The following is a 17,500-nucleotide window of genomic DNA, read 5'->3' on the forward strand; positions in this document are numbered from 1 at the left end:
TCACAAAAACATGCAGTAATCCTGGTCTCTAAACTGCCTCCCCCTGGCCAGCCGGGGCGCCTGATGGAGGGGAAAGGAACTGGTTGGAATAACGTGTTCCTTCCACGCGCTACGTCCAACCAGGGAAACTCCCCCCTGTCAGGTGTAAAGAAGCAACTTGGACACTCAAGCATGAAGGAAGCATGAGTTAAGTCCGTTGCTCTCCCCAGGTTGGTGGAGGGTGTGTAGAGACCAGGATCACATTAGATGATTGACACAGGGGTGAAAAATGGGTTACAAAATCGTGGGATAAAAAATATATTTGTAAAAAAAAAATGTTCGTTGACTACATTTCTTTCACTGACGAAAACGAAATGGAAACTACATGAAAACCAAGCTACGATGACTAAAACTATAAGACAAAATATATTAATATTGACAACAAATACAAACTAGAACTGCACTCTGTCGAGTACATACTTGCTTGTTGCACACTATTAGGCCATAAATGGCCAACTAGTGCGCAAGCAGAGCACGCAAGTACTTTCGACCGCTGAAAACTGTGAAATCTCAGTATCTCTGTGAAGGAACGTTTGAAATGTATAATTATTAGGTGTAACTATTTGCTACCTATCTACTTTATGCATGTAAACACCTAGTATTATTAAGTATGGTTCAAGTTTCTATCTATATAAGAAATACAGTTTTATCGATGTAGATATATTCTGGATCCCTTTTTAGTTTTTTAAAGAAAAATAAATCATTGATATGTGATGAAAAAAAAAGGTATATAAATTATAAACTGAATTAAAATATGTTATACAGTATAATTATTCTGTAAACTGTGGAATCTCAGTATCTCTGTGAAGGAACGTTTGAACTGTCTAATTATTAGGTGTAACTATTTGCTACCTATCTACTTTATGCATGTAAACACCTAGTATTATTAGGTGTTATTATTAGTATGGTTCAAGTTTCTATAAGAAATACAGTTTTATCGATATATATTCTAGATCCCTTTTTAGTTTTTCAAAGAAAAATAAATCATTGATATGTGATGAAAAGAAAAGGTATATAAACTGAATTAAAATATATTATACATATATACATAACAAAATGACGTAAGACATATGGTCATTTATGTAATCTGGTCCCAGCAAACCAGGCACGGATTTGCTGTTTTTTTTTGCATACACATCAAATGGCGGGTTGGCTGTCACGGTGAACGAAGACCGGGCGAAATTATTACTTGCGCGCTCTGCTTGCGCAAGTAACTAGACTAAGACCCCCCCCCCCCCCCCCCTCAAGTGCCCTATAATGTGAGTAATTCTCCCAACTGTTTAAGGTTCTTCCAGACAGAGAGGGTAAGCGCTGTATGTTCTGTTTAAGGTTCTCCCAGACAGAGAGGGTAAGCGCTGTATGTTCTGTTTAAGGTTCTCCCAGACAGGGAGGGTAAGCGCTGTATGTTCTGTGTGAAGACCTTGACAAAGACCTATGAGATGAGTGCTGCAGACTCCAAGCAGAGACAGGAGTGGACCAGCGGTGAGTTAACTCAAATGAACTCCATAATCCTTACAGTTCATTTTTAAGCCCAAACAACTCCAATAATTCGCCATGCAACGTTACAACATGCAACACCTGCAACCATTATCCCCATTGGCAGTTATCCCCATTAACCATTATCCCCATTGGCAGTTTAACCATTATCCCCGTTGGCAGTTATCCCCATTAACCATTATCCCCATAACCATTACCATAACCATAACCATAACCATTATCCCCATTGGCAGTTGACCCTAAAACTGTTTTGTTGCAAGGAGTAGCAAGTTACTAGGCTGAACTCTGTGACTGTACACAGGGTGATATATTGAACTCTGTGACTGTACACAGGGTGATATATTGAACTGTGTGACTGTACACAGGGTGGATATATTGAACTGTGTGACTGTACACAGGGTGATATATTGAACTGTGTGACTGTACACAGGGTGATATATTGAACTGTGTGACTGTACACAGGGTGATATATTGAACTGTGTGACTGTACACAGGGTGATGGATATATTGAACTCTGTGACTGTACACAGGGTGATATATTGAACTGTGTGACTGTACACAGGGTGGATATATTGAACTCTGTGACTGTACACAGGGTGATATATTGAACTGTGTGACTGTACACAGGGTGATATATTGAACTGTGTGACTGTACACAGGGTGGATATATTGAACTCTGTGACTGTACACAGGGTGATGGATATATTGAACTGTGTGACTGTACACAGGGTGATATATTGAACTGTGTGACTGTACACAGGGTGGATATATTGAACTGTGTGACTGTACACAGGGTGATGGATATATTGAACTGTGTGACTGTACACAGGATGGATATATTGAACTGTGTGACTGTACACAGGGTGATATATTGAACTGTGTGACTGTACACAGGGTGATATATTGAACTGTGTGACTGTACACATGATGGATATATTGAACTCTGTGACTGTACACAGGGTGATATATTGAACTGTGTGACTGTACACAGGGTGATATATTGAACTCTGTGACTGTACACAGGGTGATATATTGAACTGTGTGACTGTACACAGGGTGGATATATTGAACTGTGTGACTGTACACAGGGTGGATATATTGAACTGTGTGACTGTACACAGGGTGGATATATTGAACTGTGTGACTGTACACAGGGTGATATATTGAACTGTGTGACTGTACACAGGGTGGATATATTGAACTGTGTGACTGTACACAGGGTGATATATTGAACTCTGTGACTGTACACAGGGTGGATATATTGAACTGTGTGACTGTACACAGGGTGATATATTGAACTCTGTGACTGTACACAGGGTGATATATTGAACTGTGTGACTGTACACAGGGTGGATATATTGAACTGTGTGACTGTACACAGGGTGATATATTGAACTCTGTGACTGTACACAGGGTGGATATATTGAACTGTGTGACTGTACACAGGGTGATATATTGAACTCTGTGACTGTACACAGGGTGATATATTGAACTCTGTGACTGTACACAGGGTGATATATTGAACTGTGTGACTGTACACAGGGTGATATATTGAACTGTGTGACTGTACACAGGGTGATATATTGAACTCTGTGACTGTACACAGGGTGATATATTGAACTGTGTGACTGTACACAGGGTGATATATTGAACTGTGTGACTGTACACAGGGTGGATATATTGAACTCTGTGACTGTACACAGGGTGATGGATATATTGAACTGTGTGACTGTACACAGGGTGATATATTGAACTGTGTGACTGTACACAGGGTGGATATATTGAACTGTGTGACTGTACACAGGGTGATGGATATATTGAACTGTGTGACTGTACACAGGATGGATATATTGAACTGTGTGACTGTACACAGGGTGATATATTGAACTGTGTGACTGTACACAGGGTGATATATTGAACTGTGTGACTGTACACATGATGGATATATTGAACTCTGTGACTGTACACAGGGTGATATATTGAACTGTGTGACTGTACACAGGGTGATATATTGAACTCTGTGACTGTACACAGGGTGATATATTGAACTGTGTGACTGTACACAGGGTGATGGATATATTGAACTCTGTGACTGTACACAGGGTGGATATATTGAACTCTGTGACTGTACACAGGGTGATATATTGAACTGTGTGACTGTACACAGGGTGATATATTGAACTGTGTGACTGTACACAGGGTGATATATTGAACTGTGTGACTGTACACAGGGTGATGGATATATTGAACTGTGTGACTGTACACAGGGTGATATATTGAACTGTGTGACTGTACACAGGGTGATATATTGAACTGTGTGACTGTACACATGATGGATATATTGAACTCTGTGACTGTACACAGGGTGATATATTGAACTGTGTGACTGTACACAGGGTGATATATTGAACTCTGTGACTGTACACAGGGTGATATATTGAACTGTGTGACTGTACACAGGGTGGATATATTGAACTCTGTGACTGTACACAGGGTGATGGATATATTGAACTGTGTGACTGTACACAGGGTGATATATTGAACTGTGTGACTGTACACAGGGTGGATATATTGAACTGTGTGACTGTACACAGGGTGATGGATATATTGAACTGTGTGACTGTACACAGGATGGATATATTGAACTGTGTGACTGTACACAGGGTGATATATTGAACTGTGTGACTGTACACAGGGTGATATATTGAACTGTGTGACTGTACACATGATGGATATATTGAACTCTGTGACTGTACACAGGGTGATATATTGAACTGTGTGACTGTACACAGGGTGATATATTGAACTGTGTGACTGTACACAGGGTGATATATTGAACTGTGTGACTGTACACAGGGTGATATATTGAACTGTGTGACTGTACACAGGGTGATATATTGAACTGTGTGACTGTACACATGATGGATATATTGAACTCTGTGACTGTACACATGATGGATATATTGAACTCTGTGACTGTACACAGGGTGGATATATTGAACTGTGTGACTGTACACAGGGTGGATATATTGAACTCTGTGACTGTACACAGGGTGGATATATTGAACTGTGTGACTGTACACAGGGTGGATATATTGAACTGTGTGACTGTACACAGGGTGGATATATTGAACTGTGTGACTGTACACAGGGTGGATATATTGAACTCTGTGACTGTACACAGGGTGGATATATTGAACTGTGTGACTGTACACAGGGTGGATATATTGAACTCTGTGACTGTACACAGGGTGGATATATTGAACTCTGTGACTGTACACAGGGTGGATATATTGAACTGTGTGACTGTACACAGGGTGGATATATTGAACTGTGTGACTGTACACAGGGTGATATATTGAACTGTGTGACTGTACACAGGGTGATGGATATATTGAACTGTGTGACTGTACACAGGGTGGATATATTGAACTCTGTGACTGTACACAGGGTGGATATATTGAACTGTGTGACTGTACACAGGGTGGATATATTGAACTCTGTGACTGTACACAGGGTGGATATATTGAACTGTGTGACTGTACACAGGGTGATATATTGAACTGTGTGACTGTACACAGGGTGATATATTGAACTGTGTGACTGTACACAGGGTGATATATTGAACTGTGTGACTGTACACAGGGTGATATATTGAACTGTGTGACTGTACACAGGGTGGATATATTGAACTCTGTGACTGTACACAGGGTGGATATATTGAACTGTGTGACTGTACACAGGGTGGATATATTGAACTGTGTGACTGTACACAGGGTGGATATATTGAACTGTGTGACTGTACACAGGGTGATATATTGAACTGTGTGACTGTACACAGGGTGGTGGATATATTGAACTCTGTGACTGTACACAGGGTGATATATTGACATGAAAAAGTGTGATAACCACTGACATAGAAAACTTTCACTCTCAGAATCTGGTCTCAGGTATTAATAGGTTAACGAGTGTGTGTGTGTGTGTGTGTGTGTGTGTGTGTGTGTGTGTGTGTGTGTGTCTGTGTCTGTGTCTGTGTCTGTGTGTGTGTGTGCGCGTGCGCGTGCGCGTGCGCGTGCGCGTGCGCGTGTGCGTGTGCGTGTGCGTGTGGGTATGTGCGTGTCTGTGTCTGTGTCTGTGTCTGTGCGTGTGCGTGTGCGTGTGCGTGTGCGTGTGCGTGTGCGTGTGCGTGTGCGTGTGCGTGTGCGTGCGCGTGCGCGTGTGCGTGTGCGTGTGTGGGCGTGCGTGTGCGTGTGGGCGTGTCTGTGTCTGTGTCTGTGCGTGTGCGTGTGCGTGTGCGTGTGCGTGTGCGTGTGCGTGTGCGTGTGCGTGTCTGTGTCTGTGTCTGTGTCTGTGTCTGTGTCTGTGTCTGCGTGTGCGTGTGCGTGTGTGTGTGTGTGTGCGCAGCCATCCAGACGGCATTGCGTCTGTGCGTGGAGGGGCGGGGCTTAACGCTGCACGGCGAGCTGAAGACGCAGCGCCGCCAGCAGAGGGCGGAGCGAGGCCAGAGGCAGGCCGCCAAGGAGGAGGAGCTACACAGGCTCCACCTCCTGCAGGCGGAGAGAGACACCAACCTGGTGCAACTGCAACTCCTACAAGTATGTGTGTGTCGTGTGCGTGTGCGTGCGTGTGTGTACATGCGTGCGTGCGTGCGTGTGTGTACATGCGTGCGTGCGTGTGTGTGTGTACATGCGTGCGTGCGTGTGTGTGTACATGCGTGCGTGCGTGTGTGTGTACATGCGTGCGTGCGTGCGTCTGTTACCGTAGAATGTGAGAGATAAACGTTGGACCATTTCTACTAGAATAGAATTAAGCAATATTACACGAGAGGGTGTGGTTTAACGTGATTATTGCCACGACAGGGATGCGGTCAGGAACGAGACGGAGTCGAGTTCCGCAAGCATCAATGAAGTCTAAGGTGTATAACGTGGTGTTTTAGGGGGTTCAGAAGGTGTATAATGTGGTGTTTTTAGGGGGTTCAGAAGGTGTATAACATGGTGTTTTTAGGGGGTTCAGAAGGTGTATAATGTGGTGTTTTTAGGGGGTTCAGAAGGTGTATAACGTGGTGTTTTTAGGGGGTTCAGAAGGTGTATAACATGGTGTTTTAGGGGGTTCAGAAGGTGTATAACGTGGTGTTTTTAGGGTGTTCAGAAGGTGTATAACGTGGTGTTTTTAGGGTGTTCAGAAGGTGTATAATGTGGTGTTTTTAGGGGGTTCAGAAGGTGTATAACGTGGTGTTTTAGGGGGTTCAGAAGGTGTATAACGTGGTGTTTTTAGGGTGTTCAGAAGGTGTATAATGTGGTGTTTTAGGGGGTTCAGAAGGTGTATAATGTGGTGTTTTAGGGGGTTCAGAAGGTGTATAATGTGGTGTTTTAGGGGGTTCAGAAGGTGTATAACGTGGTGTTTTTAGGGTGTTCAGAAGGTGTATAATGTGGTGTTTTTAGGGTGTTCAGAAGGTGTATAATGTGGTGTTTTAGGGGTTCAGAAGGTGTATAATGTGGTGTTTTAGGGGGTTCAGAAGGTGTATAACGTGGTGTTTTTAGGGTGTTCAGAAGGTGTATAATGTGGTGTTTTAGGGGGTTCAGAAGGTGTATAATGTGGTGTTTTTAGGGGGTTCAGAAGGTGTATAACGTGGTGTTTTTAGGGGGTTCAGAAGGTGTATAATGTGGTGTTTTTAGGGGGTTCAGAAGGTGTATAATGTGGTGTTTTAGGGGGTTCAGAAGGTGTATAATGTGGTGTTTTTAGGGGGTTCAGAAGGTGTATAACGTGGTGTTTTTAGGGGGTTCAGAAGGTGTATAATGTGGTGTTTTTAGGGGGTTCAGAAGGTGTATAATGTGGTGTTTTAGGGGGTTCAGAAGGTGTATAATGTGGTGTTTTTAGGGGGTTCAGAAGGTGTATAACGTGGTGTTTTTAGGGGGTTCAGAAGGTGTATAATGTGGTGTTTTAGGGGGTTCAGAAGGTGTATAACGTGGTGTTTTTAGGGTGTTCAGAAGGTGTATAATGTGGTGTTTTAGGGGGTTCAGAAGGTGTATAATGTGGTGTTTTAGGGGGTTCAGAAGGTGTATAACGTGGTGTTTTTAGGGTGTTCAGAAGGTGTATAATGTGGTGTTTTAGGGGGTTCAGAAGGTGTATAACGTGGTGTTTTAGGGGGTTCAGAAGGTGTATAACGTGGTGTTTTTAGGGGGTTCAGAAGGTGTATAACGTGGTGTTTTAGGGGGTTCAGAAGGTGTATAATGTGGTGTTTTAGGGGGTTCAGAAGGTGTATAATGTGGTGTTTTTAGGGGGTTCAGAAGGTGTATAACGTGGTGTTTTTAGGGGGTTCAGAAGGTGTATAATGTGGTGTTTTTAGGGGGTTCAGAAGGTGTATAATGTGGTGTTTTTAGGGGGTTCAGAAGGTGTATAATGTGGTGTTTTTAGGGGGTTCAGAAGGTGTATAATGTGGTGTTTTTAGGGGGTTCAGAAGGTGTATAATGTGGTGTTTTTAGGGGGTTCAGAAGGTGTATAACGTGGTGTTTTTAGGGGGTTCAGAAGGTGTATAATGTGGTGTTTTTAGGGGGTTCAGAAGGTGTATAATGTGGTGTTTTTAGGGGGTTCAGAAGGTGTATAATGTGGTGTTTTTAGGGGGTTCAGAAGGTGTATAATGTGGTGTTTTTAGGGGTTCAGAAGGTGTATAACGTGGTGTTTTTAGGGGGTTCAGAAGGTGTATAATGTGGTGTTTTTAGGGGGTTCAGAAGGTGTATAACGTGGTGTTTTAGGGGGTTCAGAAGGTGTATAACGTGGTGTTTTTAGGGGGTTCAGAAGGTGTATAACGTGGTGTTTTAGGGGGTTCAGAAGGTGTATAATGTGGTGTTTTTAGGGGGTTCAGAAGGTGTATAACGTGGTGTTTTAGGGGGTTCAGAAGGTGTATAATGTGGTGTTTTAGGGGGTTCAGAAGGTGTATAATGTGGTGTTTTTAGGGGGTTCAGAAGGTGTATAACGTGGTGTTTTTAGGGGGTTCAGAAGGTGTATAATGTGGTGTTTTAGGGGGTTCAGAAGGTGTATAATGTGGTGTTTTTAGGGGGTTCAGAAGGTGTATAACGTGGTGTTTTTAGGGGGTTCAGAAGGTGTATAACGTGGTGTTTTAGGGGGTTCAGAAGGTGTATAACGTGGTGTTTTAGGGGGTTCAGAAGGTGTATAACGTGGTGTTTTAGGGGGTTCAGAAGGTGTATAACGTGGTGTTTTTAGGGGGTTCAGAAGGTGTATAATGTGGTGTTTTAGGGGGTTCAGAAGGTGTATAACGTGGTGTTTTTAGGGGGTTCAGAAGGTGTATAATGTGGTGTTTTTAGGGGGTTCAGAAGGTGTATAATGTGGTGTTTTAGGGGGTTCAGAAGGTGTATAATGTGGTGTTTTAGGGGGTTCAGAAGGTGTATAACATGGTGTTTTTAGGGGGTTCAGAAGGTGTATAACGTGGTGTTTTAGGGGGTTCAGAAGGTGTATAATGTGGTGTTTTAGGGGGTTCAGAAGGTGTATAATGTGGGGTTTTAGGGGGTTCAGAAGGTGTATAACGTGGTGTTTTTAGGGGGTTCAGAAGGTGTATAATGTGGGGTTTTAGGGGGTTCAGAAGGTGTATAACGTGGTGTTTTTAGGGGTTCAGAAGGTGTATAACGTGGTGTTTTAGGGGGTTCAGAAGGTGTATAACGTGGTGTTTTAGGGGGTTCAGAAGGTGTATAATGTGGTGTTTTAGGGGGTTCAGAAGGTGTATAATGTGGTGTTTTAGGGGGTTCAGAAGGTGTATAACGTGGTGTTTTTAGGGGGTTCAGAAGGTGTATAATGTGGTGTTTTAGGGGGTTCAGAAGGTGTATAATGTGGTGTTTTTAGGGGGTTCAGAAGGTGTATAATGTGGTGTTTTAGGGGGTTCAGAAGGTGTATAACGTGGTGTTTTAGGGGGTTCAGAAGGTGTATAACGTGGTGTTTTTAGGGGGTTCAGAAGGTGTATAACGTGGTGTTTTTAGGGGGTTCAGAAGGTGTATAACGTGGTGTTTTTAGGGGGTTCAGAAGGTGTATAACGTGGTGTTTTAGGGGGTTCAGAAGGTGTATAACGTGGTGTTTTTAGGGGTTCAGAAGGTGTATAATGTGGTGTTTTAGGGGGTTCAGAAGGTGTATAACGTGGTGTTTTTAGGGGGTTCAGAAGGTGTATAACGTGGTGTTTTTAGGGGGTTCAGAAGGTGTATAATGTGGTGTTTTAGGGGGTTCAGAAGGTGTATAATGTGGTGTTTTAGGGGGTTCAGAAGGTGTATAACGTGGTGTTTTTAGGGGGTTCAGAAGGTGTATAATGTGGTGTTTTAGGGGGTTCAGAAGGTGTATAATGTGGTGTTTTAGGGGGTTCAGAAGGTGTATAACGTGGTGTTTTTAGGGGGTTCAGAAGGTGTATAATGTGGTGTTTTAGGGGGTTCAGAAGGTGTATAATGTGGTGTTTTAGGGGGTTCAGAAGGTGTATAATGTGGTGTTTTTAGGGGGTTCAGAAGGTGTATAATGTGGTGTTTTTAGGGGGTTCAGAAGGTGTATAACGTGGTGTTTTTAGGGGGTTCAGAAGGTGTATAACGTGGTGTTTTTAGGGGGTTCAGAAGGTGTATAATGTGGTGTTTTAGGGGGTTCAGAAGGTGTATAACGTGGTGTTTTTAGGGGGTTCAGAAGGTGTATAACGTGGTGTTTTTAGGGGGTTCAGAAGGTGTATAATGTGGTGTTTTAGGGGGTTCAGAAGGTGTATAATGTGGTGTTTTAGGGGGTTCAGAAGGTGTATAACGTGGTGTTTTTAGGGGGTTCAGAAGGTGTATAACGTGGTGTTTTTAGGGGGTTCAGAAGGTGTATAATGTGGTGTTTTAGGGGGTTCAGAAGGTGTATAATGTGGTGTTTTAGGGGGTTCAGAAGGTGTATAACGTGGTGTTTTTAGGGGGTTCAGAAGGTGTATAACGTGGTGTTTTAGGGGGTTCAGAAGGTGTATAATGTGGTGTTTAGGGGGTTCAGAAGGTGTATAACGTGGTGTTTTAGGGGGTTCAGAAGGTGTATAACGTGGTGTTTTAGGGGGTTCAGAAGGTGTATAATGTGGTGTTTTTAGGGGGTTCAGAAGGTGTATAACGTGGTGTTTTAGGGGGTTCAGAAGGTGTTTAACGTGGTGTTTTTAGGGGGTTCAGAAGGTGTATAATGTGGTGTTTTAGGGGGTTCAGAAGGTGTATAACGTGGTGTTTTTAGGGGGTTCAGAAGGTGTATAATGTGGTGTTTTTAGGGGGTTCAGAAGGTGTATAATGTGGTGTTTTAGGGGGTTCAGAAGGTGTTTAACGTGGTGTTTTAGGGGGTTCAGAAGGTGTTTAATGTGGTGTTTTAGGGGGTTCAGAAGGTGTATAATGTGGTGTTTTAGGGGGTTCAGAAGGTGTATAATGTGGTGTTTTAGGGGGTTCAGAAGGTGTATAACGTGGTGTTTTTAGGGGGTTCAGAAGGTGTATAACGTGGTGTTTTAGGGGGTTCAGAAGGTGTATAACGTGGTGTTTTTAGGGGGTTCAGAAGGTGTATAACGTGGTGTTTTTAGGGGGTTCAGAAGGTGTATAATGTGGTGTTTTAGGGGGTTCAGAAGGTGTATAACGTGGTGTTTTAGGGGGTTCAGAAGGTGTATAACGTGGTGTTTTAGGGGGTTCAGAAGGTGTTTAACGTGGTGTTTTAGGGGGTTCAGAAGGTGTTTAACGTGGTGTTTTAGGGGGTTCAGAAGGTGTATAATGTGGTGTTTTAGGGGGTTCAGAAGGTGTATAACGTGGTGTTTTTAGGGGGTTCAGAAGGTGTATAACGTGGTGTTTTAGGGGGTTCAGAAGGTGTATAATGTGGTGTTTTAGGGGGTTCAGAAGGTGTATAACGTGGTGTTTTTAGGGGGTTCAGAAGGTGTATAACGTGGTGTTTTAGGGGGTTCAGAAGGTGTATAATGTGGTGTTTTAGGGGGTTCAGAAGGTGTATAACGTGGTGTTTTTAGGGGGTTCAGAAGGTGTATAACGTGGTGTTTTTAGGGGGTTCAGAAGGTGTATAATGTGGTGTTTTAGGGGGTTCAGAAGGTGTATAACGTGGTGTTTTTAGGGGGTTCAGAAGGTGTATAACGTGGTGTTTTAGGGGGTTCAGAAGGTGTTTAATGTGGTGTTTTTAGGGGGTTCAGAAGGTGTATAACGTGGTGTTTTAGGGGGTTCAGAAGGTGTATAATGTGGTGTTTTAGGGGGTTCAGAAGGTGTATAACGTGGTGTTTTAGGGGGTTCAGAAGGTGTTTAACGTGGTGTTTTAGGGGGTTCAGAAGGTGTTTAACGTGGTGTTTTTAGGGGGTTCAGAAGGTGTATAATGTGGTGTTTTTAGGGGGTTCAGAAGGTGTATAACGTGGTGTTTTAGGGGGTTCAGAAGGTGTATAACGTGGTGTTTTAGGGGGTTCAGAAGGTGTATAATGTGGTGTTTTAGGGGGTTCAGAAGGTGTATAACGTGGTGTTTTAGGGGGTTCAGAAGGTGTTTAATGTGGTGTTTTTAGGGGGTTCAGAAGGTGTATAACGTGGTGTTTTAGGGGGTTCAGAAGGTGTATAATGTGGTGTTTTTAGGGGGTTCAGAAGGTGTATAACGTGGTGTTTTTAGGGGGTTCAGAAGGTGTATAATGTGGTGTTTTAGGGGGTTCAGAAGGTGTATAATGTGGTGTTTTAGGGGGTTCAGAAGGTGTATAATGTGGTGTTTTTAGGGGGTTCAGAAGGTGTATAACGTGGTGTTTTTAGGGGGTTCAGAAGGTGTATAATGTGGTGTTTTTAGGGGGTTCAGAAGGTGTATAACGTGGTGTTTTTAGGGGGTTCAGAAGGTGTATAATGTGGTGTTTTAGGGGGTTCAGAAGGTGTATAATGTGGTGTTTTAGGGGGTTCAGAAGGTGTATAACGTGGTGTTTTTAGGGGGTTCAGAAGGTGTATAACGTGGTGTTTTAGGGGGTTCAGAAGGTGTTTAACGTGGTGTTTTAGGGGGTTCAGAAGGTGTATAATGTGGTGTTTTAGGGGGTTCAGAAGGTGTTTAATGTGGTGTTTTAGGGGGTTCAGAAGGTGTATAACGTGGTGTTTTAGGGGGTTCAGAAGGTGTATAACGTGGTGTTTTTAGGGGGTTCAGAAGGTGTATAACGTGGTGTTTTAGGGGGTTCAGAAGGTGTATAACGTGGTGTTTTAGGGGGTTCAGAAGGTGTATAACGTGGTGTTTTAGGGGGTTCAGAAGGTGTTTAATGTGGTGTTTTAGGGGGTTCAGAAGGTGTATAATGTGGTGTTTTTAGGGGGTTCAGAAGGTGTATAATGTGGTGTTTTAGGGGGTTCAGAAGGTGTATAATGTGGTGTTTTAGGGGGTTCAGAAGGTGTATAACGTGGTGTTTTAGGGGGTTCAGAAGGTGTATAACGTGGTGTTTTAGGGGGTTCAGAAGGTGTATAATGTGGTGTTTTTAGGGGGTTCAGAAGGTGTATAATGTGGTGTTTTTAGGGGGTTCAGAAGGTGTATAACGTGGTGTTTTTAGGGGGTTCAGAAGGTGTATAATGTGGTGTTTTAGGGGGTTCAGAAGGTGTATAATGTGGTGTTTTTAGGGGGTTCAGAAGGTGTATAATGTGGTGTTTTAGGGGGTTCAGAAGGTGTATAATGTGGTGTTTTTAGGGGGTTCAGAAGGTGTATAATGTGGTGTTTTTAGGGGGTTCAGAAGGTGTATAACGTGGTGTTTTAGGGGGTTCAGAAGGTGTATAACGTGGTGTTTTTAGGGGGTTCAGAAGGTGTATAATGTGGTGTTTTAGGGGGTTCAGAAGGTGTATAACGTGGTTTTTTAGGGGGTTCAGAAGGTGTATAATGTGGTGTTTTAGGGGGTTCAGAAGGTGTATAATGTGTGTTTTTAGGGGGTTCAGAAGGTGTATAATGTGGTGTTTTAGGGGGTTCAGAAGGTGTATAACGTGGTGTTTTTAGGGGTTCAGAAGGTGTATAATGTGGTGTTTTAGGGGGTTCAGAAGGTGTATAATGTGGTGTTTTTAGGGGGTTCAGAAGGTGTATAACGTGGTGTTTTAGGGGGTTCAGAAGGTGTATAACGTGGTGTTTTTAGGGGGTTCAGAAGGTGTATAACGTGGTGTTTTTAGGGGGTTCAGAAGGTGTATAACGTGGTGTTTTTAGGGGGTTCAGAAGGTGTATAATGTGGTGTTTTTAGGGGGTTCAGAAGGTGTATAACGTGGTGTTTTAGGGGGTTCAGAAGGTGTATAACGTGGTGTTTTTAGGGGGTTCAGAAGGTGTATAACGTGGTGTTTTTAGGGGGTTCAGAAGGTGTATAATGTGGTGTTTTTAGGGGGTTCAGAAGGTGTATAACGTGGTGTTTTAGGGGGTTCAGAAGGTGTATAATGTGGTGTTTTAGGGGGTTCAGAAGGTGTATAATGTGGTGTTTTAGGGGGTTCAGAAGGTGTATAATGTGGTGTTTTAGGGGGTTCAGAAGGTGTATAACGTGGTGTTTTAGGGGGTTCAGAAGGTGTATAACGTGGTGTTTTAGGGGGTTCAGAAGGTGTATAATGTGGTGTTTTAGGGGGTTCAGAAGGTGTATAATGTGGTGTTTTTAGGGGGTTCAGAAGGTGTATAATGTGGTGTTTTTAGGGGGTTCAGAAGGTGTATAACGTGGTGTTTTTAGGGGGTTCAGAAGGTGTATAATGTGGTGTTTTAGGGGGTTCAGAAGGTGTATAATGTGGTGTTTTAGGGGGTTCAGAAGGTGTATAATGTGGTGTTTTAGGGGGTTCAGAAGGTGTATAACGTGGTGTTTTTAGGGGGTTCAGAAGGTGTATAATGTGGTGTTTTAGGGGGTTCAGAAGGTGTATAACGTGGTGTTTTAGGGGGTTCAGAAGGTGTATAACATGGTGTTTTTAGGGGGTTCAGAAGGTGTATAATGTGGTGTTTTAGGGGGTTCAGAAGGTGTATAACGTGGTGTTTTAGGGGGTTCAGAAGGTGTATAACGTGGTGTTTTAGGGGGTTCAGAAGGTGTATAACGTGGTGTTTTTAGGGGTTCAGAAGGTGTATAATGTGGTGTTTTAGGGGGTTCAGAAGGTGTATAACGTGGTGTTTTTAGGGGGTTCAGAAGGTGTATAACGTGGTGTTTTTAGGGGGTTCAGAAGGTGTATAATGTGGTGTTTTAGGGGGTTCAGAAGGTGTATAACGTGGTGTTTTAGGGGGTTCAGAAGGTGTATAATGTGGTGTTTTTAGGGGGTTCAGAAGGTGTATAACGTGGTGTTTTTAGGGGGTTCAGAAGGTGTATAACGTGGTGTTTTTAGGGGGTTCAGAAGGTGTATAACGTGGTGTTTTAGGGGGTTCAGAAGGTGTATAACGTGGTGTTTTAGGGGGTTCAGAAGGTGTATAATGTGGTGTTTTAGGGGGTCAGAAGGTGTATAACGTGGTGTTTTAGGGGGTTCAGAAGGTGTATAATGTGGTGTTTTTAGGGGGTTCAGAAGGTGTATAATGTGGTGTTTTTAGGGGGTTCAGAAGGTGTATAATGTGGTGTTTTTAGGGGGTTCAGAAGGTGTATAACGTGGTGTTTTAGGGGGTTCAGAAGGTGTATAACGTGGTGTTTTTAGGGGTTCAGAAGGTGTATAATGTGGTGTTTTTAGGGGGTTCAGAAGGTGTATAACGTGGTGTTTTTAGGGGGTTCAGAAGGTGTATAACGTGGTGTTTTTAGGGGGTTCAGAAGGTGTATAATGTGGTGTTTTAGGGGGTTCAGAAGGTGTTTAACGTGGTGTTTTAGGGGGTTCAGAAGGTGTATAATGTGGTGTTTTAGGGGGTTCAGAAGGTGTATAATGTGGTGTTTTAGGGGTTCAGAAGGTGTATAACGTGGTGTTTTAGGGGGTTCAGAAGGTGTATAATGTGGTGTTTTTAGGGGGTTCAGAAGGTGTATAATGTGGTGTTTTTAGGGGGTTCAGAAGGTGTATAATGTGGTGTTTTTAGGGGGTTCAGAAGGTGTATAACGTGGTGTTTTAGGGGGTTCAGAAGGTGTATAACGTGGTGTTTTTAGGGGGTTCAGAAGGTGTATAATGTGGTGTTTTTAGGGGGTTCAGAAGGTGTATAACGTGGTGTTTTAGGGGGTTCAGAAGGTGTATAACGTGGTGTTTTAGGGGGTTCAGAAGGTGTATAATGTGGTGTTTTTAGGGGGTTCAGAAGGTGTATAACGTGGTGTTTTAGGGGGTTCAGAAGGTGTATAACGTGGTGTTTTAGGGGGTTCAGAAGGTGTATAATGTGGTGTTTTTAGGGGGTTCAGAAGGTGTATAATGTGGTGTTTTTAGGGGGTTCAGAAGGTGTATAATGTGGTGTTTTTAGGGGTTCAGAAGGTGTATAACGTGGTGTTTTAGGGGGTTCAGAAGGTGTATAACGTGGTGTTTTAGGGGGTTCAGAAGGTGTATAACGTGGTGTTTTAGGGGGTTCAGAAGGTGTATAATGTGGTGTTTTTAGGGGGTTCAGAAGGTGTATAACGTGGTGTTTTAGGGGGTTCAGAAGGTGTATAATGTGGTGTTTTTAGGGGGTTCAGAAGGTGTATAATGTGGTGTTTTAGGGGGTTCAGAAGGTGTATAACGTGGTGTTTTAGGGGGTTCAGAAGGTGTATAACGTGGTGTTTTTAGGGGGTTCAGAAGGTGTATAATGTGGTGTTTTAGGGGGTTCAGAAGGTGTATAACGTGGTGTTTTAGGGGGTTCAGAAGGTGTATAATGTGGTGTTTTTAGGGGGTTCAGAAGGTGTATAATGTGGTGTTTTAGGGGGTTCAGAAGGTGTATAACGTGGTGTTTTAGGGGGTTCAGAAGGTGTATAACGTGGTGTTTTTAGGGGGTTCAGAAGGTGTTTAATGTGGTGTTTTAGGGGGTTCAGAAGGTGTATAATGTGGTGTTTTAGGGGGTTCAGAAGGTGTATAACGTGGTGTTTTAGGGGGTTCAGAAGGTGTATAACGTGGTGTTTTAGGGGGTTCAGAAGGTGTATAATGTGGTGTTTTTAGGGGGTTCAGAAGGTGTATAACGTGGTGTTTTAGGGGGTTCAGAAGGTGTATAATGTGGTGTTTTTAGGGGGTTCAGAAGGTGTATAATGTGGTGTTTTAGGGGGTTCAGAAGGTGTATAACGTGGTGTTTTAGGGGGTTCAGAAGGTGTATAACGTGGTGTTTTTAGGGGGTTCAGAAGGTGTATAATGTGGTGTTTTTAGGGGGTTCAGAAGGTGTATAACGTGGTGTTTTAGGGGGTTCAGAAGGTGTATAATGTGGTGTTTTTAGGGGGTTCAGAAGGTGTATAATGTGGTGTTTTTAGGGGGTTCAGAAGGTGTTTAACGTGGTGTTTTTAGGGGGTTCAGAAGGTGTATAATGTGGTGTTTTAGGGGGTTCAGAAGGTGTATAACGTGGTGTTTTAGGGGGTTCAGAAGGTGTATAATGTGGTGTTTTTAGGGGGTTCAGAAGGTGTATAATGTGGTGTTTTAGGGGGTTCAGAAGGTGTATAACGTGGTGTTTTAGGGGGTTCAGAAGGTGTATAATGTGGTGTTTTTAGGGGGTTCAGAAGGTGTATAACGTGGTGTTTTAGGGGGTTCAGAAGGTGTATAACGTGGTGTTTTAGGGGGTTCAGAAGGTGTATAATGTGGTGTTTTAGGGGGTTCAGAAGGTGTATAATGTGGTGTTTTAGGGGGTTCAGAAGGTGTATAACGTGGTGTTTTTAGGGGGTTCAGAAGGTGTATAATGTGGTGTTTTTAGGGGGTTCAGAAGGTGTATAACGTGGTGTTTTTAGGGGGTTCAGAAGGTGTATAATGTGGTGTTTTAGGGGGTTCAGAAGGTGTATAATGTGGTGTTTTAGGGGGTTCAGAAGGTGTATAACGTGGTGTTTTTAGGGGGCACAGGGTCAGTCTCAGACATACCTGGTGGAGGAGGAGAGGAGGTGGAGACGACAGCAGGAGGAGCTGAACAGAGCACTGCAACAACAGCT

The 17,500-nt window shown here is 43.2% G+C and overlaps 1 protein-coding gene across 1 annotated transcript in view; it reads left to right on the plus strand.

Moving 5' to 3' along the window:
* LOC310863089 (differentially expressed in FDCP 6 homolog) overlaps window positions 1–17,500 on the plus strand; it is a gene marked incomplete at its 3' end in the record, with an annotated part of 35,721 nt that overhangs the window by 13,254 nt on the left and 4,967 nt on the right. Inside the window, exons 6-8 of the mRNA XM_083771212.1 lie at window positions 1,413–1,521; window positions 5,941–6,131; window positions 17,415–17,500. The exon at window positions 17,415–17,500 is cut by the window's right edge and continues 24 nt beyond it. Coding sequence (XP_083627338.1) covers window positions 1,413–1,521; window positions 5,941–6,131; window positions 17,415–17,500 — 386 coding nt within the window. The remainder of the gene's footprint in view (window positions 1–1,412; window positions 1,522–5,940; window positions 6,132–17,414) is intronic.

Source organism: Protomyctophum parallelum (assembly GCF_964188405.1).
Source record: "Protomyctophum parallelum genome assembly, chromosome: 8".
Lineage (NCBI taxonomy): Eukaryota > Metazoa > Chordata > Actinopteri > Myctophiformes > Myctophidae > Protomyctophum > Protomyctophum parallelum.